This window comes from Sesamum indicum, linkage group LG3 (genome assembly GCF_026168435.1).
Source record: "Sesamum indicum cultivar Baizhima isolate 11 linkage group LG3, ASM2616843v1, whole genome shotgun sequence".
Lineage (NCBI taxonomy): Eukaryota > Viridiplantae > Streptophyta > Magnoliopsida > Lamiales > Pedaliaceae > Sesamum > Sesamum indicum.
In genome coordinates, this window is record NC_142659.1 from 29,887,841 (window position 1) to 29,915,098 (window position 27,258).

Consider the following 27,258-nt stretch of genomic DNA (forward strand, 5'->3'; position numbering starts at 1 on the left):
CGTATCTGATTGTGTGAGTGATTATTAATTTTGATTGTATGCGATTTTTATAATTTTGTTCTAAGAAGGCATTTTATTAATGAAAAGACGTTGAAACTTATATGTTATTAAATGACTCAAATTCTTTATTTACAATTAATATAGGGATACCGGCCTACCTCATCCACCTTCAAACGGAAAATTTGGAACGGATGCATGATATCATTCCCACAAAACCAACCCAAAAATCATAGTTTCCATCCACCTTCAAACGGAAAATTTGGAACGGAGGCATGATCTCATTCCCACAAAACCAACCCAAAAATCATAGTTTATTTTGCAATTATCTCTTAATTATACTCGAGATTTTCTTTTATTTTGTTATTATTCTTTTAACACCGCGCACGTGGCCGAGAAGCTGAAGATAAATACATTTCCACGTGTAAACCCCAACACCACATCCCACCCTCCCACTCTTCTTCTCAACGCATAATCTTCCACTTCCCCCATTATCCACACAGACACAGCACCCCCAGCCCCCACCCCACCCCACCCCACCCCAGGGTTGTTCTAATTAAATCACTATCCATGGAGTACTGAGATTTTTCCACTCTTCACTCTTCTCCGCCCTCCTCCTCCACATAATTCCCCCAATTCTAAATGCCAATCATTAATTTTCTTCTCAATTCTTGCATTAATTCCCCCTTTCCCCCTTCCTAAATCTCTCTCTCTTCCCACTCATTCCTTCAAATTCAACAACACAAACCAACCCACTACGCTATGGCTTTGCCTCAACTCTTACATTCACCCCCCTCTTCCTCTTCCTCTTCCTTAATTTCTCACAAATCCCACTTAAATCCCACTTATTCGGCAAAACCCGTCAGTAATTTTTTCGCTCCGTCGCAGCCACGCCGACTGCGGCGGCGGAGACCCAACTCCCTTTGCTGCTCCGCCTCCTCCTTCTCCGAGAAGCACCACACTAACTCCCCCAAGTCCGATGACGTTGTTGAACTCCCCCTTTTTCCCCTCCCGCTTGTCCTCTTCCCCGGCGCCATCCTCCCCCTTCAAATCTTCGAATTTCGCTACCGTATGATGATGCACACCCTCCTCCAAACCGACCTCCGCTTTGGCGTTATCTACACCGATGCGGCCACTGGGACCGCCGACGTCGGGTGCGTTGGCGAAGTAATCAAGCACGAGCGCCTCGTGGATGATCGATTCTTCCTCATATGCAAGGGCCAGGAGCGTTTCCGCGTCACCAAGTTAGTCCGCACCAAGCCCTATTTGGTGGCGGAAGTGACTTGGCTGGAGGACCGCCCCTCCGGAGAGGTGGAGGATTTGGATGCGCTGGCCAATGAGGTGGAAATGTATATGAAGGATGTGATCAGGTTGTCGAATCGGTTGAATGGGAAGCCGGAGAAGGAAGTTCAAGACTTAAGGAGGAATCTTTTTCCGACACCCTTTTCGTTCTTTGTGGGGAGTACATTTGAAGGGGCGCCCCGGGAGCAGCAGGCATTGCTGGAGCTGGAGGATACGGCGACGAGATTGAAGAGAGAGAAGGAGACTCTGAGGAATACGTTGAATTACTTGACAGCTGCTTCTGCGGTTAAAGATGTGTTTCCATCTTCATGACAATGTGGATATGAGATGACGGGTATTATTTGTTTGATTAATGATATGTATAACTTGTTATAGTTATGCATTAATACACACATAATTATTTTCATGGAAATGTGTAAACTTTGATGCCTAATAGATAAATGGAGTTCCTTATCGTCAGTGGGCCTTTTTAGCTCTCTGGGCTGTTCCTTTCTGTGTACTTGCGTGTTGATATTATGGGGAGTCTGAAAAGGATGAATCTTTTAGAAGGATGTGATTGCCATGAGTTACAATTTAGAATCTTCATGATGACAACTATTGGTGTTTGAATTATACTGTATGAAAAATTGTGAGTTAGCATCAATGATCATCAGAATCGGTATTTTGCTCTATTATAATTGTTGAATTGCTGATGGGGTTTTGCAAGGGCAGTAATTGAGGCTGTGCCTCAGATGTTATCATCTTGTCTATATGTTGGTTTTATGAGGCTGTTGCTTTCCAGTTTTTGAAATGAGGACTGCTATGACTCCATTTTGGTTCATAATAATAAAAAGTAATACTTGTCAAGTGGTATACTATTATGTTGCAGCCTGAGGGCTCGATTGCACTGTGGTTATATATGTGCATACACTGTAAAACATATGTTCTGAGATGTAACTTCGAAGACAGCGCATCTTTCTTGCCGTAGAAGGAGAATAAAATAAGAGGAAAAATCTTATAGCTGCTGCGTCTTTTCAGCTTCCTTCCTTGGAGGAATTAGAAGTTTAAAGAAGCAACAATATATTGAAATTCAAATCCACATAAGGACATGAAAATAGGGTAAGGAAAAACCAAAGTGGCCATGTTTCAAATGGTTTGTGAGCTGGTTTTCAAGGTATTTTGACATGTGAAGTTGTGAATTCTATTTCACACCTACATCTTTTCTGTAATATTATGCTTCTCCTATAACAAGGATCACATGGGATTCTGATGCAGATTTCTTTCTTTCCTTCTTTGTTTTTTTTTTTTTTTTGGTTTGGTGTGGGTGTGTGTGTGTGTGTGTGTGTGTGTGTGTGTGTGTGTGTGTGTGTGTGTGTGTGTGTTTGGGGGGGGGGGGGACTCTACTATGAACAATATGTGCCCATAACTTTGAAGTATTGTTTTTTCATTACAGCATGCTGAAGTTAATGTAATTGATTCAATTTTTGTGTTGACTGCAATTTCAGACTAAATTATAGCAGTAGAAGGTTGTGATGCAGCTACCAGTCAGACCTGTATAACTGGCAATCCATCACTTATTATACGAAGCCAATTTCACCAAGATTTTAGCCTGCAATATATGCCTGTTTAGAATCACAATTTCCTGGAGCATTTTAACCTTGACCCATGCCTTCGTGTTTTTCTCCTGATCCCTTGGCAACACTTGGGAAACATCAGAGCAGAGCTTTTGTGCCAGCCCATTCCTTGGACACAATCTAGTGTTTTTTCTGATCTTTAAATATCTTATTTTCTTGCAACCTGGAATTATATACTAGTTACATCTGGATTCAAGCCTCTTTAGTCAAATCAAATCTGAAGTGCTTAAGACCATGCGACTTTTAAGATTTCAGATCACTTAAGCTCTCATGTGTCTTAAGTTGATTCATTGAGCATCGAGGTCTACAATTATTAGTCACTGTCCGGATATCACAGGCAACACAGTTCAGTTCATATTAATTGAATCAGTGAGCCAAATCAATGAATTTCTTGTAGGAGGCAATCAAATCCAACAGAACAAGTCTTGAGCAGTACGTAGCAGCACTCTTTTACGAGGCAACATGCCTGTGTTCCAGGTTGATGAATTATATGACGTCAATGTCCTTGTCTAGCATGAGAATTATTTTACTTCCCAAAAGGTCTAAACCATGTCGATGCGCCCCCATCCGTCTAGTATGCCGATTAGGTTTTCAAGTTTTGCTATGACAATAAGACAGGGTTGTAATCTATTTTCTTTTTCAAGCATTTTTTTTGTCATTTATTTGGCGTTGGCTTTGAATAGTTGCTTGATCCAAAATGCATTAATATCTGCAAGTTTAAGTACCTGATGATGATTGTGAAGCGAAAATGTGAAAAATACAGAAGAGCAAACATATACCAGTAACATAAATCCAAAAGCCAAAACAAGTAGTGTCACATTGGCTGGCATGAGAAAATAACCCTGTGTATATAATACATATACTTGCTACCAAACCCTATAGTTTGCAGACCTACACCGGCAACATGTAGCACAAAGGTTACCTCAACTGACAGACTATCTCAATATGTGTAATAGAATCAATATGCAGCTCTAACACTACGGTAACATCGTTGCAAACTCTAGTAACATGAGTGCGCTGCTCTAAGAATATTGCTGCAGTGTTTCAATGGTCATAAGAAAGCTTCAGCCACCTGACTTGCAGAAATTCTTTCCTGGGCAAGTGGCTGTGCTACTGTAGAATTCCCAATCCACTGCCAAAAAAGAAAATAATAAACCGTGAGGAGTGGAATGGAAAGCAAACAGTAGTTAAAAAGTTGATGAATGATAACTCAAGAACCTGAACTGAGAAATGAATCAACTTGACCTTTTTGAAGAGTTATAAAGTACAGATTAGCTCATTGTGATTGTTTTTATCACGAGGATTCTTTAGGCAGAAGGACTATGAGAGATGAACGAACCTTGAGGCACATATTCCTTTTAGTGTCACAAACAGGATAATCATGTGGACAACAAGAACGGCGGTCTTGGCAACAGACAGCCGATTCTGCTCCACAACATTTCCATTTCAAGCATATTCCAAAAATATCTCGGGTACAGCAACAGGTTTCACCACTGGAGCAATAAGTGAAAAGGTTACATCTGACAGGACCAGGGGGCGGAGAGGGAGGAGGATTTGGGCTCGTCTTGATAGGATACGATGCCAGCAAGTTGATTCCGCAGAGCCCCTCTCCGTTCCCAGTATTTCTTTGCATGTGCATATAGCCATCCATTCCCCAGTATCTTCCCCATGAATTCTTTATAATCCAATAATCCTGTCCATCTTTAGAATCATAACCCACGATTAGTACTGCATGATCCAAAGAAGCGGAGCATGGGCCTGTAAATATCCCCTGCATTGATAATCGTATATAGGTGAACTTAAATATATTTGAATGAATTAACACGAAATATGTTGAAAAAGTGGCTTCCAGAACAGACCCCCGAGTACAATTGGAATGATTTTTCACTACCACATATACCAACACTGACAGGTTGAGTGGCGACAGCCTGCTGTAGCTTCTTCTCATTTTTGGCAGTTATATCAGCATAACTATCAATGGTTACAACGTGTTTTTTCAGCTGGAATGTAGATAAATAAGGGTTATTAAAATCAGTGAATATCATAGTTATGCATGCTCAAACTATAACTAAGAGCAGTTAGATTCTTGATTAGAAAATGATGGAAGTTAAAAGAATGAACAAGAAGAAAGAAAACATGGATACAATGAAAATGGGGAGAAGGGCAAGAATGAAACTTGAAACAGTATGAACATATTTACTTTCTCTTTCTTGCAAGTTCCTTCACGGCCTTGATAGGGGTAATCCTTCTCCGTATCGATCCCTTTATTTTTTATTATGAATTGATAAGCGTAATCCATGAGTCCTCCCCCACAGCCATCATTATAAGATTTGTCACAATCAATTAGCTCTTGTTCAGACAGACTGATGAGAGATCCTGTCACAATCTTATTAATGCCTTCAACTGCACCGGTGGTTGAGAATGACCAGCATGCACCTTAACCAGGAATACATAGTAAGTTGTTTCCTATTCTTTAACACAAAAGCAGGTAAATTTGTCATTGTAGTGTCTAGTTAGGATAGAATACATGCCCCAATAAATGAAAAGGAAATATACTTGTTTGGAGGTATATCTGCAACTAGAATCATAGTCTGCAAGATGGAGGATATATGATTTCTGACTACCTTGAGAATAAGTCCATTTTGTGTCTTCGAACAGTTTTTTCTCAGTTATGCAATAGATTTAGATGCCGCTCTTCAGCACCGTATTGATGCAAATATATAAAGTTACAAAGAATAAAATGCAAGTGTGGAGAACATTTCCAAGTCTTCAGTTATGCTGCCTCTTAGATCTCCAGTATTAAAATGATTAACACAATGCCATCATGCCAAATAGGAGTACAAATAGGTGGAGTAGCGCAATGGCTTGAATATAAGCAATATTACTCCAGCAAAGAGTATATAAATATAAGATCTTTTTCCCTTCATAACATCTCTATATCAATCTATGAAAAGGTGGAAAAGGAGATACAAAAGTAATGCATGTTCAACATTTAGCATATTCCACCAAATCTGACTGCTAAAGAAACTTTGAGGCAAAACTGAAAACTAGTTGAACGTGCATATGTATGAACATCAGGGAAACCGAGTAACAAAGGTAAAAGCACAGCCACACTCAGAAAATAAAGATTTGACGTGGAAATGAGTTAACATACTAGCGTATTTCTGAATTATATATTCAGTCCTACGAATGCTAGTTTTATACACACAACTATTCAAGCAGAGAAACAGAAAGGCCGTTGGTGTCGACAATTTGGGATTGAGTGAAAGCACATTATCAGTTAACATGATACAAAGAATTTATGCTGATTTTAGGCGCATTGATTCTTGGGAATAAGAATAAATAAGCCGTTTCCAAAATTAACTATACAATCATAATTCAACCATAGCATATAGAAATGGCAACAGAAAATTTGACACCATACAGACGCAGCAAGGGAGGGACGACAATTTCAGGAACCAATTACCCAAAGCTCTAGCCTTTACGCAGCACAACGAGATTAAAACAGAAACTTCTACATTAACAACAGATACACTACCAATCAAGAATCAGGAAACGGTGAATTCTCACATACCACAACTGCCCTGATCTTTCACTTCAGTAACAGCCCCTTGTTTCCTCCAATCAACAGAAGATGGAAGATCAGATTCTTTCACAAGATCGGGCCCTTCAATGCCAACCTGCTCACTATTCAATCTGATAGCTAAGTTGCTTGCAGAGAGCGAAAGCCCCAAATATTTGGCCTTGAACTCATGGTTAGTGAGATCAGCGAAGGCATTGAGAGAGAGCGTGTAAGAGGAATTAGGCCTTGCATTATGCAGAGTAACATATTCATAGTTTTGCTCGAATACTTTGAACCTCTGCTGTTTTTCTTGCTCGGAAGCGTATGTTTTCCCATATTCTTTGCACCAACTATCAAAAAGATGAGAAATTGATGAAGATTTGCATGTGGGCAGTTGGAAAAACAGCAGTAGAAGATGCATAAAAGGCAATAACCAACGCATTCTAGATAGAGGAGATTAGATTGAATTGCGTCGTTGTTTTCTCTTCTCAGTTCTTGGTTGGGATTGGACTTGATTGTCCTAAAAGCGTGGTAAACCAAGGGGCTGCGCGTTTTCTATTGGGAACTGTCTGTAAAGGGTATTTGCGGCTTCAAGATTTGTTGTAAGAAGAAAGACCAATCAGAACATACAGGCAAGGAAGCTCAGTCAATTGGGTTTTCGGGAAGTAAAATTGGGATCTTTCGAGTATCTGTATGATGTGTCTTTTAATTTGATCACTTATGATCTCGTGGTGCAGGATTACGTGTTAATAATAGGTTTCCTTTTAATAGAGATAAGCCTTATTCATTAATACGTTTTTAAAATTTAAATTGTTAGATAATTTTAAAAGAATAGTACATTTCAAGGAAACAAGGAGAAATAATTTAAATTTTAATATGTTCAAATCTTGAAGTTAATAAACAAATCTATATATATATATATATATCGATAATTTTGAATTTACAAAGTATAAAATTGAAACCAACAAATTCTATCCAAGTTGAAAATGTTAAAGAAAGATGGATCAACGATTTAATCCCATGCTTATTTAATAATCTAATTAAATTAAAAACCTTATTACAACATATCATGTCGCGAGTACAACTTACAATTGTACACGGATCTAGAACTTAGCCGATTGGTTATCACCCCAGCTGAGCTGCCGACACTTCTCTTGCATTCTTTGACTTGCACTAATTGTACCAAAGTAATTAAAACTTGACCTTTTTGACAATCAACAGGCTAGCCCAACCCGGCCAGTTACTTGTCCTTACCATTTATGCTCACCATGGGCTTTTTGCCTCTGATCTGATCCATAATCTGGACTACCAAACAATGCATCACTGCTTAACGACGGTTAGTCAACTTCAAAACTTTATTCTTGCAAGTTTGTAATCATTTTTCTTCCTAATAATTCATGTCAAAGGATGTGATTAATTGCTGTGTATGAGGAGAAAAGTGCATAAAAATGATTCCAAATATATATAAAAGAGCGACAACTCAATCATTATGATTCACCGAAAGCGCCATCTGTGATGATTTTATGCAAAATCCACTTGCAACTCATAATTATTCTCTTGTGCAGTGTTTTTGTGGGATCTTTATCATGAAAAGTTGTAACCCAGCAACAACAAAAGAGTACGAGGATGTTTGAAAATGCTTTTGTGTGAGTTGCACTTAAATGTCACCAATCACCATTATGTTTGTATTCATAACTTACTCCTATCTAAATTTATGCATGCCCGTATATATCTTTGTAAAAGTATATATGAAATTCACATTAGTCATGGTTATCATACTTATTTATAATTTAACAAAATACCAATACAATATATATATGGGACATATCCATATGCCATATATGCTTAGACCTAATGCATTTCACAAGATCATAATCACCATTTCCTTCCCTCAAAACCCTCTTTTTTCACTCTTTTCTAAAGCCAATCTCCTACCTACTATATTGCTATATAGAAAAATTAAAAATATGAAAACAAAAAAGAAGAAAAAAGGGCATGAAACTAATAAAATAGTACTACACTCCAAGCCATTTTTATATATAGATGAACTGCAATGAGGATTTTGTTGTATAAAAGTTAAGATCTTTGCTGATCAAACATTTTCCATGGACTGAGACAGGAGTGGGTGAGTGATGGACGACTTGATATGAGGGGTGCTGGTCCTGTTGTTGCTGTGGTCCGTTGGGGACTGAATCATCCTCTTTTGTGTTGCAAACTTTCTCTCCTCGTTCTTGCCCCATAGCACAAGGTACAACCCGGTTATAATCAACACTGCCCCCATCATCCTATACCATTACATTGCAACCACAAGATGAGTCAATCAAGATTCCCCTCAAATCAAATCAATGGTTCTAGCTGTTGATTGATTAGGACTTAATTACGTACACACCATCTTCCCACATATTGAACCTCAATTTTGTTATTTAAAGTACAAAATAATACCTCATGTACTCGACAACCAATTAATACAAAAGGAGTACGAAAAAAAATCTCAGTGGATCGGAGCAGATATCACCGTTAGATTCAAGAGGAATAGTATTTATTTCTACTTGGTCGGGAAAATGGGCATGCATTATCAAGAAAATGAAATGACTTGCACCAATTGCTTCAGACATTCTCGGCAGTAAAGATATGGACGATAATAAACAAACATCCGACGGCTAGTTCTATGGCTGGGAATTTGCGTGTGGGACTCAGCCAACAGCAAAACTTATAAATTTAATTCGGTGAGCACAAGGGGATGATAATTTTGATATGTTACAGTAAATTTTGATAATTTGATCTTGTAATTAAGATAAATTGACAATTTGATGTTGATTCTGACAGAAAATTCATATATTGGTCCAAAATTCCTATATTAGTGTACCACGTACGCAATACATGTATTATCACCGATTTATGAATGTCTGACCAAAATTATTTTTAAATTGTAGAATCAAATTATCAAAATTAATTTCAATAAAAACAAAATAAGCACTCTTCTATATTTACAGGACTAATTTTTCCGGTCAATCATACTGCATGATTCATCATAAGCTAAAATTTAGACGTAAATAAACTAAAACTATATCTCGACTTTTAAGTGTGAAGAAAAAAAAAAAGTAAAAATGAAGAAGTAGAGAAGTACCCTCCCAAGTAGAATTGCTCGCCCAAGAGAAAGGAAGCCATAATGGCGACAACAAGTGTCTGAACCGGCTGATAAACAGCGACGAACACGGGGCCACCCCTATCAATGCACCATATCTGTACAGCGAATGCGATCCCCGATGCCACCACTCCCTACACCACCACCACCATTACTTAATTTTCTACACGCAGGCACACGTGTTGGTGTGTGTGTTTCTATACATACATACATCATGTTCTGAATAATCATTTCAGTACGTGTGGATGGATGGCGCTTTCACATTTAATTGTCCTAATTTATAATGTGCGTTGCACAGCACATATAACATCAACATCGTGACCTGGGAAGCAATAGGGTGCAGAAGGATACATTGACTTCACATACATATATGGTACTACTTCACGTGGATTAACTCAAACTCTCAACCACGTACATATGTTTATGTCCCACTTGTGTTTTGCAATAATGTTTTCTTTTTCTTTTTTTTTTTCGTCATAATTTAGTACCCTTTTAATGGAATAGTTGTTCACAAGCTCATTTATCTCAAGATGTTATTACAAAATGGGACATCAATTTTTATGTTGCTATCAGCAAATTGATTTCTGATTTAAATTTATTGTTCAATTATTTTGGTCACAGATACAATCTTCTCATCGTGCAGTGGACGTGGATGTGCGTATGACTAGTACATATCTTGTTTTTTATATTGAATACAAATAAAGTACTGAATGTAGCATAAATTTATAACAAAATGAATTAGTGTTGGTGATAACATAGATAAGAGCTTTACTTAGATTCCCATTTTTAACTTAGGCAATTGAGCGGATTAGATTTTTTGTTACAAATCTTATTTTATTTTTTACTATATTCAGCATTACACACGTCACGTGTATAAAGATGATATCATCTATTTTATGTTGAATGGAGTAGAAGATGTAAAAGACTTTGAAACAGAAAATCCGACTCCAACAAGAAAAATTCTCGTTGGGACTAGGTTTGGTCCAATAAAATTAATCACAGAGCAAGTGTATCATACTTACTATGCGATTGATCATTTTCTTTGAACTATACACCAATTATATAATAAGTGTATTATACTTGCATGTACATTTGTTTAAGTTTAACTGTGTCGAGTTTGTGTTAGAATTTTTTGAGCAAACAATTCAGCTAGATGTTCACTTCAAATAATGATGAAGCAAAATTGGAATAGTAATCTTTCGATCATATGGAATGACCCTTTTGCCCGTGGAGCCATGCAATGACTTTTTCACAAAGGAATTGAAAGAATTCAACAGGTAAAGAGAAACATTGAAGAAAAAGGAGGGTTAGGATCACATACAGCATAGAAAACACTGAAGAGCTCGGCGCCAGAGTGGACGAGCCAAGCCTGAAGGTCCCTCTCCATAAAAGCCGCGATTACTAGAAACTGTATGACCCCAAAAAAGCACTGGTAAGAAGTGAAGGAGAGCCGAGCCGGATACTTCTTCAGAACCGGCGCCTGAAGCACAAGCCAGCCGGACCACGACAGGCAGTGGCCGATCAAGAATATGCAGCCCAGGGTCCAGTTCTTGCCCTTTGCATCACCCAGCATGGACAGGAACTCCGGAGAAGAAGCCACCGTCGCGGCCCTCTGCAGCGGCGGAGCCGGGCTGTAGATGGTGGGGCCTTTGTAGAGTGTGATGACGGATGCACCCGCCACGCAGAAAAGTGTCCCCGCCACCTTTGAGATCCCATCTTTTCTGTCCAGTCTCACTTTTTCTATTCTGGAAGAGTACAAAAGTAATTCAAAAAGAAAAGTCAAATCCTTTAATATCTAATTCTAAGTTAAAAAGATGTTGACTTTAGTTGTAATAAATCAGGCAAGCTTGCCTGAGTATGGCAGCCATGAGAAATGTAATGGCAGGAACTGAATTTTGTATTGCAGAAGCAAAAGTAGGTGATGTATGTTCCAATCCCAACAAGTAGAATCCTTGGTTTGCTGTAATCCTGTCAGGTTTTTTTAACAATCTCTCAGAAATAATTCTTGCAAACATCAACACATACATATTACAAGTCCTCCCAGGCAAGATTGATTATATATATCTTACCCGACAATTGCAAGGAGGAAGAACTGGACAGTGAAGTTCCAAGTAAGAGGCGGCCTCTCTTTCCTGTCCGATCCATGGATATATCAAACAGATAAGACTGTATAATATCATGATTTTGTGACAATGAACTAATTATAAATGTAGAAAATCATATATAGTAGCTTGCTAGATTAGCTAGGCATTTTGATTATAATTAATTAGGAGGATGGACGTACTTCTCAAGGAAATAGGCAAAGGGCAAGAGGAGAAGAAAGGCAAGAATGTTCCTATAAACGGGGAAGACAATCTTGCTGATGCCCATGTTAAGGGCAGCTCGTGAAACCACATGGAAACCTGCATATCCAAACTGCAAGGCTAACATAGACAAGTGAAGCTGAAATTTCTCCGGGATCCAGCACATTCTTCTACCAATAATGGCTGATCCACTACCCCCACCATCCGCCATTACTATCAATCTCAAGAGCTAATTAAGTATCAATGCAATTAGCTAGGAAGAAGAAAAGAGGAGAAAGAGATCAGTCTTGAATTATGGTGATTCTAAGGGTAGAGTTTAGGGGTGGTATAAATATAGTTGATTATGAGAAGGAAAGGAGGGTATATGACCCTACAAGAGGGCCCTAAATCAAACCCACATTCTTCTCTTCTTATACAGAACAGCCCCTTTAATTAATTTCTGCGCTCTTGCTCTTGGCTGACAAGATAGACAACCCTCCATCGCACTACACGCACAGACACACACACGTACACACATGTATGTATGTATATGGAAGAATGCTGTGTATTAAATGAGGATGCATGTATAATTGAAGAGAAAGGTAGAAAATGGGAGGCCTACATGGTGGTGATGAGCCGCCATCATCCATGTATAGCGCGCACGAGGGGGCGGAGGTGGGGTTGTGTTTACACCATGTGTCTCGATCGTCCACCCCATGACCACTCTACCTAGCTGCTAACTCCCCATTTATTGTGTGTATTTTCTTGTCCATCCCATTTAACTCTCTGTCTATACGATTAATTAAAGGGACATATGATCGATGTAGAAAGAACAAAAATTAGGAAAATTTTTAACTCAATCAAATTAGATCAAACTAAATTAATAACAAAGTAAGCGTAATATATTTATCATGTGATTGATCACTTTTTTTAAATTCAACGTCAATCATTTTTCAAAAAAATAATCACAACTATAATTTTATTTTAAGTAATCAAAGTAAGCAAATAGAGTCCTATAATTCTTGATTGATAGTGATGAGAGCCGAATTACTAAAAGACAGGGATACCCTTAATGAAGGGTATTAACGACATTTCATCTCGAGGGTCCTTTTAATTCTATAAGGAGTAAGGAGAAATAACATGGCGTGATTAAAGGGACCGGATCGTGGATATATAGCTAATAAAGCGACCTGGGCGCATGATCCCTTATTGGCCGCCTGATTAGGAGGTTGTGAAGGCCTGGGATTAAGATACGTGGCGGTCACGCAAGGAAAGTCAAGATTATATAAATAGGAGCAGTCTTACACTGATTAAGGTAATCAATTAATCTACAAGTAATTCTATTACTCGAAATTATCTTTTCGACCTCCGTTTTCTGACTTGAGCGTTAGAGTCCTATAATCGGGCCTCAACCCGACTAGCTAGGCGCGTTTTCTGTTCTACAGGTACTTCATCAGATTGGGAAAAGAGAGTGGACGCATTGTATAAGTCACCATCTCCATTTCTTGCCCAATCAGATAGAGTTGTGCCATTGTGAAGGGCACTATTATATTTATTAGGAGTTGAAACAATTAATTAATATTTATTCCATAAATAAATGACTTTAATGAGGGATGCGACCCCAAACCAAGCTTAACTTGGTGAATTTTAGGCTATGGGTTTGTGGATTTTAATTTAATACTAGTTGTTGGTTTATTATATTAATAGTTATTAATTAGTTATATATGTTTGATATTAATATATATTTAGTGTATATTTAAAATTTATTATGTAAGTATAAATTCAATAAAATAAAAAGCAATTATTGATACCTTAATTGTCCAATTGATTACACGATGCATATGCAGTACTCTAGCAATTATAGCAAATGATATTCATTGTTTAATTGCATATATAAATAACACTTATTTCCCACAAATTGAAAGAAGAATAAACAGCGGGAATTGTATTCTATTTGCATTGGCCGTACAAGTACCTCTGCATCACATCACATGTATCGGTATAATCGAAAATCAGTTGTCGACTGGATCTTGTGATATCCCAGTCAAGGGATATAAAGACATATACCTAAGTAAATTAGACAATCATGTCTGGAAAAAAAAATAGAAAGAAAGAAACATTCATTACAGGTGATGAGTGCGTGTTTTACCATAGGGTCCTCAGCAAACGAAAAAGTGTTATTATGCTTTCTACACACCAAACATATGAAAAGATGAGGATTCCTTTTTCCCCAATTTATGATATTCTAGGACACAAAAATCTATTTCCCATTGATGGTTATTTGTACGAAAATAATGATCAATGGAAATTAGGGACAGTTTAAACTTTAATACATCACGAGCTGGGGGCATTGACTAATCATGTTTGTTTAATGTAATAATTTAATTAACAACCCATCAACTTCCAAGATGGGTTGTACATACTCTAATATTAACACCTCTGCTTTAAGCGACACCATCATTCTATATATTTATATTATTCTTTTAGAATTTCAATCAGATTGCTCGATGTCTCATCCATCCATAATAATTCTATTTCATGCATTCTATATTTGTTGCTAGACTTTCTTTTTTCGTAAGTTGAAAAGTAGTTTCATTTTTTACGGCCATGTTATGTTAAATTCAAAATTTGTAGTTACTACTCGATTAAGGTCGAGACTTTTTTATTTAATTTTTGGTCGGAATATCTCAATTGAAAATGTAAGAAGTATCTTATTAGAGTAGCTAGCTTCAACTAAAATATTTAATATTCAAATAAATGTTCAAGAATTAAAGTTTAAAAGTAATATATACCATATTTTAAGTGAACAGAAGATGAGAGCATTTATAATTGGCCCTACAAGTACCAAAGGAAGTATAGGGACATATCGAACAATCTTGTTCTTTCAGGGTTGTCCAAATCTACAATCTCGCTTCTGAGTAAATGAGTTAGATCAAAATCGAGTTGGTGGCTAATAAAAGTTTGCATTTTTTCCATCAAATTATGGTATTTGACTTTGTATTTGGGAAAAATATTTTAATACTTTGATAAATATTTATATTGATGGTTAATTATTACCAATATGCAGCGATCATGACTTGAATCAAGTGTTGTTAGTTTCAAGATCAGTTCATACATTGAAATTAGTTATGTCCGATTAACATCTGATTATTAATTAATTAATGAGCAGCACAATTTGAGAAACATATTAAAATTAGGAATGGCGGGGCAGAATGAATTAGCGGTCGGACACCAGCCTGACCAATACAGGTGGAAACTTGATTGGCATGGATCTCCAAATATGATGTTAATTGGGTCCTGACTCCTGTGTTGGTCATTTGACAGCTATATTTGGATTGGGGTTGCACGACAGGATCTTGTGCTCTTATCTCACCCGCCTACCTCATTCAATAATTTACCATCCATTTTTTTCCTTCTTTCTAAACTTTCACATTAATAGTGATACAGCTATACCATGTTTATTTATCAAAAGACAACTCCATTCTCAAGGTAAAATGTCTGATTTGTACAAGAATCCGTGCCTTTTCAACTTCGGACATCAAGTGTGTGTATATATATAGATAATATGGTTAGGTTTGATTTGGTCTATATATACATATATAGGTGGTAAGTTGGAGCTTAGCATATCCAAATAAGGTAATAATTATGAATGTGGAATTTGGTAATTACTGATCACATACAAACATATGTTAATTGAGTAGAGACATGGGAATGAAACACAATCATAACCACGATTTTGTAGTAGAAAACCCAAAAAGGGATTTACATTCATTGAGGACGCATGCAGCAATTTTGAATATCCCAATCATCATCATCGTATATTAATTCAAGAACACATCAAATTTACATATATTAGTGTTTTACATATCTTAAAAGTATTTTGTTGTGAATGCGGGTGGGGGGCTTTTGGTCAACCAACAGGACATGTGGTGCTGACACACAGTTATATATGACAGCCCCAAACCGGAACCAACACAAAAATCTACCCTTTCTTTCTCACCACCATTTACATTCATTTTACACACATATTCTTGTTTCTTCTAGAATTATTGTATTATGTCCATGCCGGCTGAGCTACCTGCTTTTCCAATTATACTACATATATTTTGCATATTTAATTTTTTATTTTAAATTCTCTTATATCATTTATGTTTTAATTCGTATACACGACATGTACAAAAATGATATTATTGAATTTTTTTTAACAAACACATAGCACATCTATATTAATTAAAATAAAAGATACAATCTACATATTTAGTAGTGCCAAAAGAAGGACAAGAGTAATCACTTCATTTTTTTTGTGTCCCGAGTTGATATTAATAAACTATGATTAACATATGTTACTACTATGTTGCACGCAATATCATTCAAATAACAAATATATAAATTCATTCACTTCATGAAATTAATTCAACCAATTTGAGAAAAATTCACAAATTAGCAAAAACTGGATAATATTTTTTAATGATAAATTGGTTGAATCCCAAATTCCATGCACAAAGATGTGTGAAATTAAAGCGTTGCTGCTAAAGTCTAAGGACATAACAAAACATCTATGTTTTTCCTCAAGTGTCTACATCTCCTCCAGTGATGAGTGCAGGCATCACACTGACGATCCATCGCCTTCACTGTTTGGCAATTCCCATGCCAACCCGACCCATATTTGGCCGATCCCAATTCAATTATAAGTACAATTCAGTTTATACGTGTCATATAATTGATAGACTTAAAACAAGTGATAAGAAATGTTGGAAATGTTTTTGTTATATTGTTGTCAAGATTTTAATATCAAGTTTGGCACTTTTTGCAGCGGGGTGACCCTCCGTGCCTCATCCTCAACTAAACAAACAACATTCAGACACTTGTTTTCTGCGCTTCATACATTGAATAGATCTATTATTTACTTGATCAAAACTTTTAGTATAGTTCGATGGAAGTGATGCTTTTATTACACATACTATGTACATTAGATTCCAAAATAGAGTACGAAAAATGATGGGCAGGTGTTGTATGGAGTATAATTATATGATCAATGTTTCTTGATTACTGTCCTATGGAGTATTTCTTGATTCTATTTTCAGCACAAGATAATCTTTTTCAATTAAATTTGGCTTTCCGCATATAACTGCATAGTTGTTAACTAAAAAGAGTAAAGGTGAAGTGATACATTTGTAATGTAATTGGCTGAACCAAATTAATCACATAGTAATTATGATATATGTATAAATGACTGGTTACTTTTTTTGAACTGTACACCACTCACACAACAAGTGCATTACACTTGTTATATAATTAATTCAAATTTGATTCGAAAAAGAATTTTTCTAAAAACGAAAGCAAAATTGATGGGGACACGACTATAGCTTTTCCTTGTATAGATTATCTCACAATCCCTCTTTCTGAATATTTCCATGTGCTACTCACAGAGCCGGCTTTCTAGCTCCAGCCCATTATCTTTTGATCATAAATTGTTCATTTTAGAGCGTGAGATCCAGATATCCCCAAGAATCCAAAGTTTACTCAGATTTAGATCACCCACATTTTAACGCTAAACCTCATTAACATCTCATGCAAAATATTATTCAAAGAAATTTCCCTGAAAATTAGCTCGAGCTTGTCGTGTTTTTAACGTACAATCACAATCGAAGTCACGGTTGCTGTCAGGCTCACAACCAACATTTTCAATTTTAAGATAAGAGTTGATAATTACGTAGGGCATTAGAAAGCTGATCAAACATAGACCCAGGGATGCAGCTAGAATAAGAAGAAGCAAGCAGGGATGGGGAGTGTGTCCATTTTTAGCAATAGTGAGAGTGACAACTATCTGAACCATTATCATGGTATCATGTAATACCTAAAAATCAGGGACCTTTCGACAAGTCACTTGTGGGGAAGAACCACCATAAACTCATCAAAGAAATCTTTGACTAACCTTCTCTCTCTCTTCTTTTATTTGTCATCCATGTTCATGGGAGAGACAGGTCTCTATTAACACTCCCTTTTTGCATGCATTGTATGGGAGAGAGGGGGTCCTTTAAAGCCTCCATTTTACAAAGATAGAGTTCCAGTCAGGTCATTATATTAGTACCAAATTACCCCACTGAGAAGCTAGGGCAAGCATGTCCTGTCTCAACATGCTCTAAAGATCTTCCAAAGGGGACAAAGACGATTCCTAGTTGGTCATATCAATGATCCTAAAAAATCAGTGGGTTAGGGCACATCGGTTGCCATTTGCCCGAAAATGAGATATATGATGCCATAAGACACTATATGTTAAAAATGAACAGAAACTCATTGATGAAATAGAGAAAAGATGTTATTGCTATGGAAATTGAGTGAGATCTTGCAAAGGGCAGAGCCTAATATAAGACACATGATTTCCAAGTAACTTATTCACGGACAAATGAAAATCAAGGATTCGGTGACATGGAAGATAGCTTTTCTCTTATATCACAAAATTCGTTGACAAGCATAATCAACTTTGCTACTGCAGTGCCTATATGACATCAAAATTTGAACCCTCGGAGAGTGTAAGAAACATCATCTTTACAATTTTGGGGAGCTATCTCATGCTAGTCACTTTAGCAAAGACGGAAATTTTTCTTAAGGAAATCGTAAAACTATCTTGCTTTGCTAGAGTATGCTCACTATTTAAGTCTCTATATCATCACTGACAAGCAAATGAAACAAATCCTTATGGGACTGTCAAAAAGGCAACACGCTAGGCAAATCATAAAGAGAGGTTTTCAGACTGATGCAACTGAACTAGATAACAATGCTGAAATCAAATTAAGGGAATCAAACTTTCAGATTGACATGAATGCTGCACTACATGAAAGTGAGCCGATAACGAACATCCAAGACAGAACCGCCGGTACCATAAGTTTCAGAAAGGAAGCAATATTGTCGGTTTAATGGCTCTCTCTAAATGTTGCTCAACCAAAAGTTAAACTTGTCAGTGACTCAAGATAGCAAATATTATGGAAGCCTCATCTATTGCAGCCTAGGAACAGAAGAACCTTCATTTCCTTCCAATTAAACTACAGAATCTCACTCTGTACATACATTTGTATAGAAAATGAAAGAAAGGTTACGTGTTCTGAATAGACATTTTCCAACCTAGTCATAGACACAGCAAATAAATGAATTAAGTTCAAATATTCCCTTGTAAATTCAAAGTCTCACTAAATCCGGATTATTGTATCCTCAATAAGATAATTACTTGTATAAATACACCTCTACCATTCAAGTAGTTATCTCAAGCTACAATTATAATTTTACACTAAAGCAATGCATCCTAACAAGACACCAAAACGTAATATAGGAACACAATCAAAATACAAGATAATTATAATTGTCTGGCATAACCATGACCAAGATATTCCAAGACTAGCAGAAGGGCATGTCTTTTGCTATATTCCATTATAAGCTGCCAAAACTCAAATGAGTTTACATTATTAATGCTCCTTCAATAAACAACATTTCAGAATAGGCATGTTGCACTAAAATGCAATACTTTTATATTGTTCATTTGCAATTTGATTGATGACCCAACCTAATGCACAACTAGTAGACAGTCATGTAAGGAGAAGATATTAGATACAAAATAAATCCATGTAATTGTAACTTTCTCCATAGGAAACATAGGAATCTTCATAGGTAAACATTATTAGAAACCCACACCACATTAATGAAAGATGGGAGTAAAGAGAAGAGAAACAATGTCAAGCATAATTTACCAAGAAACTAACTCTGATGAGCATTCAATGAAGTAAAAATAGGTGGCAACTTAATCCATAAATATACACGATCTATGGTTAGCAACTACACGCTTCTTTGACATCACTCTATTCCTTTCTTGAGTTCCGCGAGACTAGTATATCCACCCATGTCACCACATCTTAAGGGACAGATATGCAGCACTAAAGACTGGTCTCCTTTTCTTAAAATAACAATAATTTCTCTTCATTTGCAATCTAATATACAATGATGCCAGTCATTAGACGGCACCGGTATCCACGACAGATTTCTTGTACTCTGGCTTGAGCTCATATGTACCTTGGTTCGTTCCCCTTTTATTGTATACACAGAGCTCATTCAAGATCTCCTTCAAAAATTGCTGTGAAGAAAGATACAGAAAAAGAGATGCATTAGCCCCAAAATTAAAAACAGAATAGAATTGCCAACCAACAAGCATATCATATACAGTGAGCTTTATAGCAAAAAGAACTTGTAAAAAATATTTGTGTCCATGTAAGGAGCAGGATTATCAAATAACACCAGAAACAACAGAAACCATCCATCAGCATATCCACAACCCATCTAGTTCTCGGGCTTTCTACAAAATAGAATGATAAGCAGAGGAGTACCGCCGGTTGATCAGTCTCCTGAACAAGCTGCTTCAGAGCCCAATTAGGTTGCCTTTCAAAAAGCTTAAACATGATATCTTCCAGCTCCCCACGATCCCTTCTGGTTCTTTTCACTTCTGAACTCTTAACTGGAGCTGCTTTCTTCTTATCCTGCACAAGGGCACAATAAATTTAAAATTACAATTTCTGTTCTTAGAATCAAACAATTAAGAGTTAGTAGGATGTAAGTGAATGAGTATCAATATATTAATTTAAATATGTCATGGCCGAGCAGCAACAAACCCCTGGCTTTCCGATCCCAAAATGCATAGATTGACTTCATCTTTGTTATAAGCATCATTTTATGAGATGCAGTATTAACTTATTAAGAATTCTGATTCTGTCCAAATATCAAAGTAATAATAGGCACCTTGAACAAAGTTTGTTCAGACACAAGGGAAGCAGAATGAAATCTTGATGATGATTAGTCACTAGTGTATCACATAGTTTCAATAGAAAACTCCCTCTAGGGAAAATGCCACCTGTTCCAACATTCAAGTCCTTCTCCATAGTTCCATAGGCTTTTCTGTCAACATATATTCATACTCCATTTTCCAGTGTTGAAAGGAATCACAACAAATTGCTATATGATGCTTCCATTTGATGATAAGATAAAAACACACAGCACAGCCACAGAATCCAGAGGTTTTGTCATGCAAATTGCTGCTTCAGAATTATATTATAGTGCCTCAACCCCCCATGGCAAAAACATTATGGTTGAACTTTCTACTCATGTCATGCTGCAGTAAGAGTATTTCAGACATTAGTACCCTTCTAACCGATTACGCCACTTCATCCCAGAGGAATTAGAATATCACTCATCAGTTCCATGCTTCATAAGTTAACATTTCCTATTTAACAAGTTCTCTCAGGAACTAATGTTAAATTTTCACAGTCCTTGAACATGAATAAAGTGAAATAAGATATAGCAAGATGCAGAGTTAAAAAAGTCCCAATTACCTTTGAAGTTGACGTAATGAAGCCCATCATCCCAGGCATGGGCCTCATGTGCACACCATTATCATTATTAATTACCTGATTTAAAAAGGGGGAAAAAAGGGCAACAAAATTTTAGCATGAAATGTCAAAAGAAGAAGAAAGGGATTAAAAAGAAAAAAAAAAAAGCTACTCGAGAGAGGCAAAAATAAAAAGCAAAGTGGATCCATGACCTGGACTTGTCTATTCTTGATCATGGACTTATTTGTCCTTTCCCGGCACATTTTTCTGTACTCTTCAATGTTCTCATGGTGGGGCTTCATGTCAAATTTGTGCTCCATTTTCCCTTCCACAGCAATTCTTCCTTTAAAAGAAAACATAACAATAGATAGAGAACTGACAAACAAAACAATGACCAGTTACCTCCAGCCAACTTGGCTACACATATTATGCAGGATAAATAGAAGGGTAGCAAAAACATTTACAGAAAGTTGCGCATTCATGTTACTTCATCAAGCCAGCACTTGAAATTCAGCAACAATCAAAATGAAGCTCATCTAAATTACATGAAATCATCATATTAGGTAGCATGATATGGTAAATAAGAACATGGTAAAAAGGCTTGGAGAAGTGAGTACAGCACTAGTATCTGAGCAAGTTATGCACAACAACGAGCTAAAATTCCTAAATGAAAAATACTCCCGAGAAAGAAAGTCTTGCTCTTCACCTATCATATTGTTCAGAAGCCCGGCCTTTTCCTTAGCTATTACTTCCTTAATGATCTTAAGTGTCTTGCACTTGTAACAAGAATAGAAGGAAAAAAAAAAAACATGTTCCGACATAGAGGAAGATGTACGTAAACCTTGCTTGTTCTAGCAGAGCAGCTGATGAGCCAAATCTGCCCTACCCAACCATCCCCTGTAAACAGACCAAGTTGTCATCATGTAATTTAGGTGTATAGCAGTTTAGCCCTCCGTAGTAAAACCTAGATCAGAAGCAAACCACTCAACACATGACCCCAGGCGGTTAAGGAGAAAAGAGGTAGTTCTGCCCTTTGTACCGCCCAACCACGAACTAGCATACGGCCCAATCAACTGCATAAACCACTCAAAGAACTTTTCATTGCCTAGGATCTAATTTTCACTGGATATTTCAGTTAATCTCTTATTCATTGAAGCATTTGAGCGTTTTAGCTTCCCAACTACCTAACGTCTGGCAATTTCAAATGCTTGCTTGTTAGGAGTTCAATTTGATTGAAAAGTCAGTTTATTTTTTATTTACTGCCAAGGCCTAAGGGGTGAAATCTTATTAGCATCAACCTTGTATATCACTATTTTCAGCCTTGCTATGAGAAACATTATTTATAATTGAACAATTCTTCCATAGTTTCCTTTATAGGATCACAGATCCAAAATCCATGGGCAAACTTCCGTAACACAGCATCACTAGCTACAGATCTAACATCCATTGTTCTTCACAATCTTATAAACCATATATTATTAGCAGCTCATTGTTTAAAGTAGCATCAGCACAAATTCAAATTTTAAAGTAACATATCATAACATGATACAAAACCGCGCATTGCAAACAGCTTATTCACAATCTCATGCAACAGAAATCCTTACTAATACGTAAATGCATCGACAATGGGAGTTTAAGGCCATTCATAAGCTCATTACTGCACAAAATTAACGTCATCTGAGATCCAAAATTTTGAGAATCAGAAAAAACAATAAAACAAACCACCCAATGAGAAGAAAAGAGGAATGCGTGTAACTTGGATACCGAAGAATTAGGCAACAACTAATTGGTATTAAAACCTCACCAAAATAGGAGAAAAGATGGGAAAGAGAAAGCGGTAAATAAAGATGATTCACCTTGATTTGTCTGGGAGAAAACACACATGGGAACAAAATCCTTAAACATATTGAGAGAGTAACTCTTGGGCATGTTCACAACCTCATTCCCCGCCATCTCCATGGTAAACTGACCCACATATATTATAAAATTAATCTCGGAAATCACATCCCTATACAATACACAATTAGTTCAAACTAAATAAAAACCGCAAAATCTCATCAAATCACTCAACAAAGGCACACGAATGTCACATCAAACAAATAGATCGTACACAGGGAAAAAGAGAGCGATATTTACTTGAAGAGCGGACGGGTCCTCGGATTGGAGAGGATCGAGGGAGACGACGACTTTGGCGAGGGGCGGCGAGTCGCCGGAGGCGGCGGAGGATTGCCAGGCCTTAGATACAACAGGCGGACACTTCATAAGCCAAATGGATCGGTCGGCTTTGGCAGAGTCGACTGTGGTGTTGTTACCTTTACTGTGATCATCATCCATGGATGGGACCTTCTTACGTTTCTGATGCAGCGTAACCGGTTTCTGTGTGACGAGTCCGTGGGGACGATGCCACTCAAATCGTCTTGCTACGAATGATCCGATCGGGTCCGCTGTTTGTTAATTAAATCGTGTATGTCTTTTTCACGTTTCTTCCTTTCCAGGTACAGAAGTCGCCTTTACATTCTGTCCCCCATTACTGGGCTTTGTAATTTGATACAGAAGATTTATACTCGCTTAATTGTACTATTTTACTTTATTTATACTTGATTTAATTAATGAGTTATTTACGTTTTAAGACAAAATGTCTTTCAAACTAATATTGTATCTGAAATTAATTTACCCTTTTTTTAAGCTCTCGTGGTGATTATTTTAGGTTTAATTAAACTCACACCCCTCCAAAAAATATATAATTACACTTTTTCTTTAAATTTTTTTTTTGAAATTATACTTATACCTCATACAAAAATTCTCCACTTACATCTGACCCACTTTAACTAGAATTTGGACAAAAATAATATTTTTTTAATTTTGGTCCTAATCAAACATTCATATGTATATTTTGTACTAATAAAGGGATAAATGCAATGTATATAAATGAAATGACATTATCATATTTTTTTTTCTTATTACAAGTACAAAATTATTACATTGGATTATTAAATAGGATACAATTAAATATATATATATGTTATTATTTTTTCTGACGTTAATATTTTTGTTCCAATCCTAACAAAAATAAGGCTAAATATAAATGGTGAATTTTTGGAAGGGGTGTCAGTATAATTCTAAAATTATTTTTTGAAAGATAAGTGTAATTTTATATTGTCGGAGGAAGTCTAAATATAATTAATCTTTAATTTTATAAAAACATTCAAACACTACTCTTCAATATTAGTTAATATTTAGGTAAAATTGTAATTTTGGTAAAACATTCAAATATTTACATATTTAGTTCTTTTTTTTTAATAAATTTAATCCCGAACATCTCACATTAATTTGGTCCTTTTTTGACAAATTTAGTCCTGTAGTTACGATTTTGATCCTAATGACTCATAGTTATATGTCAAAAGATGAGATCTATTACAGTGTGGAGGGAACCAAAAATTTCAACACATGACTAAATTTATAAAAAAGATGCCTAATGTGAGATGTTTAGATCGCAGTGACTAATCACATTAGATTTCTAGTCGTACCATCACTCTTATTAGGTGGATCAATCGTGATTCCTGAAGTTGGAAGTTAAACCATGAGATTCTTGAACACACTAGTATTTAGTGGGATTGCATTTAAAATTTTGTACAGTCAAATTCTTCACTATTTTCTTTTTAGGTTGCGTATATGCGTGAATCTATCGAGAGTAAATATACCCTTTTGACGATGCCTACGATATTTTATGATATTCATATATTGTATTGTTAAAAATAAAATTTATTTTATTGGTTAAAAACCCTAACATGACAGATTACAATTAGGAAGGGTGTGTAATAATTAGTGGTAATAAAACATAGCATCATAGAGGGTGCTACATTTGTTGTGTGATTGATAATTTTTTTTTTAAACTGTATGCTAATTATATAAAAAGTATATTATATTTGTCATATATATAATTAATTCAGATCCATCCAAATTCAATTTAAATTAGAATTTCTTGGTACCACGACTTCTGGACGTACAATTAATTACATATGAATACAACCGATGAGGACTCCATTCGTCCAACATTGGGGAAAAATACAACCAATTCATGTGGACGCCCAGTTCACAATATTATGTAAGTACAAACAATTAATTATAGTCCGACGGCGATGATAATAAATTAAGATGAATAATTAATGATTAATATTTATACGTATAATTGATGACATTAATTGATGGAGCTGAGTAGTGAATGAGAAGAAGAAAGAAGAAGATACATAGCATTATATATATGGGAATTATAATTAGTGGAATTTGTACCACAATTAATTACCTGGAGATGGAAGCAGCAACCCATACTCTCCAATAAATTGAAATAAATGCATATTAATTGAATTGTAATGTGTTGATTTAATTACATATAAGAATTAGCACTCAGAAAAAACGACAAAAATTTACTCTAATATACTTGAAAATTGATGATATAGTTCAAGATTTTTGCAACGCGCGATGATAAACGCATATACAAATTAAATCATAATTAGTTCTCAAAATTAAATTTCCTCAAAAATTTCATGGGATGGGATTAGGTTCCTTGTGCTTTTTCTTTAATTTATAACACATGATCATAAGAAAATTAACACCAAAGATATATAAAAATCCTAGTACACGAAGCATATATAAATATAAATATATATGCCCCATAATCATATTCTATTGATCTTCCGGACATGTTAAATTTGACCTGGTGCAAGATGTACTAGGTTGAGGGTGTAATAATGCCATTCTTATGATCCAAAGTCCAAAGTAAAGTTAAATGATCAACCTAAATACTAATTAAGACTTAAATACTATATATATATAATATTCCCGCAGTTTTTTCAACTTTTCCCCCAACTCCCTGTAATAACTCGAACAACGTCGTAGCCGAATTGAGGATAAATAATTATACATACAAAAGAAGAAGGTAGTTCCACAACTCCAGAAAATGGCCATCCTTTTAAATCTTGATCACGCTTTCAATTAATTACTCAATAAATACTACTTTAATTGTTTGTGGCAACACTCTTAATGCCACATGCTGTTTCACTCAACTTATTTCAAACACATCTTATGATTAAGCTTTAAAAGCTTAGTTGAATTTTATTTTAAAAAATAAGATTGATGATATGTTAAAAAGGGTTTGACATTATTACAAACTCTTCCTATTGTAATGGTAATCGAAAAATTCATTAAACTATGAGAATTTAAAATCATAAATTAGATATTTTACCTTTAGGGGGGGAATGTCGACATGAATCATATAGGATAAAAGTGAAATACAAATAAAAGTCTATGGGATATAAAATTTCAAAAAGCTCAAAAGATCTTATAGAAAAGATGTAAAATTTCAAAATATAGCTCGATCTATGCATACTAATGAAGGGAAAGTTTCTAAATGTTACTATTTTCTATGCACATTGCACCCCTTGTGGATTTTCTTAAAATTGGTGTTGCATCTCTTATTACATTTCACGTATAGACGCCATGCAATGCAAATCTAGCAGCCTATCTATATAAAAACCTCATCTAGCTAATTTAATCTTACCATATTATGTCTACCTTAGACTAGAGCAACATTTACATCCATGTGCAATTATAATAGGCATCACATGCATACATATACACTTGCAGAAATATTAAACATCAACATTTAGGACAACACCATCCCATCCTCAATAATTAATTTCTATGAGTGATAACACCTACATATTTATTTTACCTATATATATATAGGTATGTGACTTAAGGTGATGACGTTGGTTGATTATGGAGGTCATTTTGCTAGTTTTGGACATGAATGATAGAGAATCTATATTTGGATTGACAAATTTGAAATAATAAATTTTGAATTTCTAGTAATAAATCTTTTTGTTGAACAATGATGAATTTCAAATTTTTATAATATCAAATTATTTGAATTTTTTTTTTTTTTTTTTTGATTCAAATCTATCACTCCAGATAATGTGGCAAGAAAACG

The 27,258-nt window shown here is 35.8% G+C and overlaps 4 protein-coding genes across 5 annotated transcripts; 1 reads left to right on the forward strand and 3 right to left on the reverse strand.

Annotated features, from left to right (window-relative positions):
* The first annotated feature begins 501 nt into the window (after positions 1-501).
* On the forward strand, positions 502-3,574 carry LOC105159311 (uncharacterized). Its single transcript, XM_011076323.3, has 2 exons — positions 502-1,633; positions 2,784-3,574. Exon 1 carries the CDS (start codon positions 760-762, stop codon positions 1,609-1,611), a length of 852 nt encoding a protein of 283 aa, XP_011074625.1. The 5' UTR covers positions 502-759; the 3' UTR covers positions 1,612-1,633; positions 2,784-3,574.
* Positions 3,575-3,670: 96 nt separating this feature from the next.
* XBCP3 (xylem bark cysteine peptidase 3) lies at positions 3,671-7,160 on the reverse strand. 2 transcript variants are annotated; one of them, XM_011076324.3, is made up of 5 exons: positions 6,487-7,155; positions 5,113-5,348; positions 4,772-4,912; positions 4,252-4,683; positions 3,671-4,044 (listed from the first exon to the last, which is right to left on the reverse strand). In XM_011076324.3, exons 1-5 carry the CDS (start codon positions 6,914-6,916, stop codon positions 3,964-3,966), a joined length of 1,320 nt encoding a protein of 439 aa, XP_011074626.1. In that variant the 5' UTR covers positions 6,917-7,155; the 3' UTR covers positions 3,671-3,963. The 2 variants fall into 2 exon arrangements, with proteins under 2 accessions (XP_011074626.1, XP_020548078.1); XM_020692419.2 differs by lacking the exon at positions 4,772-4,912 and having other exon boundaries at positions 6,487-7,160.
* Positions 7,161-8,244: 1,084 nt separating this feature from the next.
* LOC105159313 (protein WALLS ARE THIN 1) lies at positions 8,245-12,281 on the reverse strand. The gene is made up of 6 exons (XM_011076325.3): positions 11,904-12,281; positions 11,689-11,751; positions 11,471-11,587; positions 10,941-11,364; positions 9,602-9,753; positions 8,245-8,759 (listed from the first exon to the last, which is right to left on the reverse strand). The coding sequence occupies exons 1-6, from the start codon at positions 12,131-12,133 to the stop codon at positions 8,567-8,569; spliced, it is 1,179 nt and encodes a 392-aa protein (XP_011074627.1). The 5' UTR covers positions 12,134-12,281; the 3' UTR covers positions 8,245-8,566.
* Positions 12,282-19,638: 7,357 nt separating this feature from the next.
* On the reverse strand, positions 19,639-23,786 carry LOC105159314 (transcription initiation factor IIF subunit beta). The gene is made up of 6 exons (XM_011076326.3): positions 23,406-23,786; positions 23,126-23,234; positions 21,482-21,612; positions 21,273-21,347; positions 20,274-20,423; positions 19,639-20,023 (listed from the first exon to the last, which is right to left on the reverse strand). Exons 1-6 carry the CDS (start codon positions 23,601-23,603, stop codon positions 19,904-19,906), a joined length of 783 nt encoding a protein of 260 aa, XP_011074628.1. The 5' UTR covers positions 23,604-23,786; the 3' UTR covers positions 19,639-19,903.
* Positions 23,787-27,258: the final 3,472 nt, after the last annotated feature.

Bases quoted from the DNA above. Each gene is read 5' to 3' on its own strand.
- LOC105159311 (XM_011076323.3), top strand. From the start codon at position 760: ATGGCTTTGCCTCAACTCTTACATTCACCCCCCTCTTCCTCTTCCTCT.
- XBCP3 (XM_011076324.3), bottom strand. From the start codon at position 6,916: ATGCGTTGGTTATTGCCTTTTATGCATCTTCTACTGCTGTTTTTCCAA. The intron at 4,684-4,771 runs GTCTGTTCTGGA...TTATCAATGCAG, and splicing joins CATTCCAATTGTACTCGGGG to GGGATATTTACAGGCCCATG. The intron at 4,045-4,251 runs GTTCGTTCATCT...CTTTTTTGGCAG, and splicing joins AAAGGAATATGTGCCTCAAG to TGGATTGGGAATTCTACAGT.
- LOC105159313 (XM_011076325.3), bottom strand. From the start codon at position 12,133: ATGGCGGATGGTGGGGGTAGTGGATCAGCCATTATTGGTAGAAGAATG. The intron at 11,365-11,470 runs GCAAGCTTGCCT...GTACTCTTCCAG, and splicing joins CTCATGGCTGCCATACTCAG to AATAGAAAAAGTGAGACTGG. The intron at 8,760-9,601 runs GTACTTCTCTAC...GTAATGGTATAG, and splicing joins GAGCAATTCTACTTGGGAGG to GATGATGGGGGCAGTGTTGA.
- LOC105159314 (XM_011076326.3), bottom strand. From the start codon at position 23,603: ATGGATGATGATCACAGTAAAGGTAACAACACCACAGTCGACTCTGCC. The intron at 23,235-23,405 runs GTAAATATCGCT...TATGTGGGTCAG, and splicing joins AGGACCCGTCCGCTCTTCAA to TTTACCATGGAGATGGCGGG. The intron at 20,024-20,273 runs GTACTCCTCTGC...CTTTCTTCACAG, and splicing joins AGGAGACTGATCAACCGGCG to CAATTTTTGAAGGAGATCTT.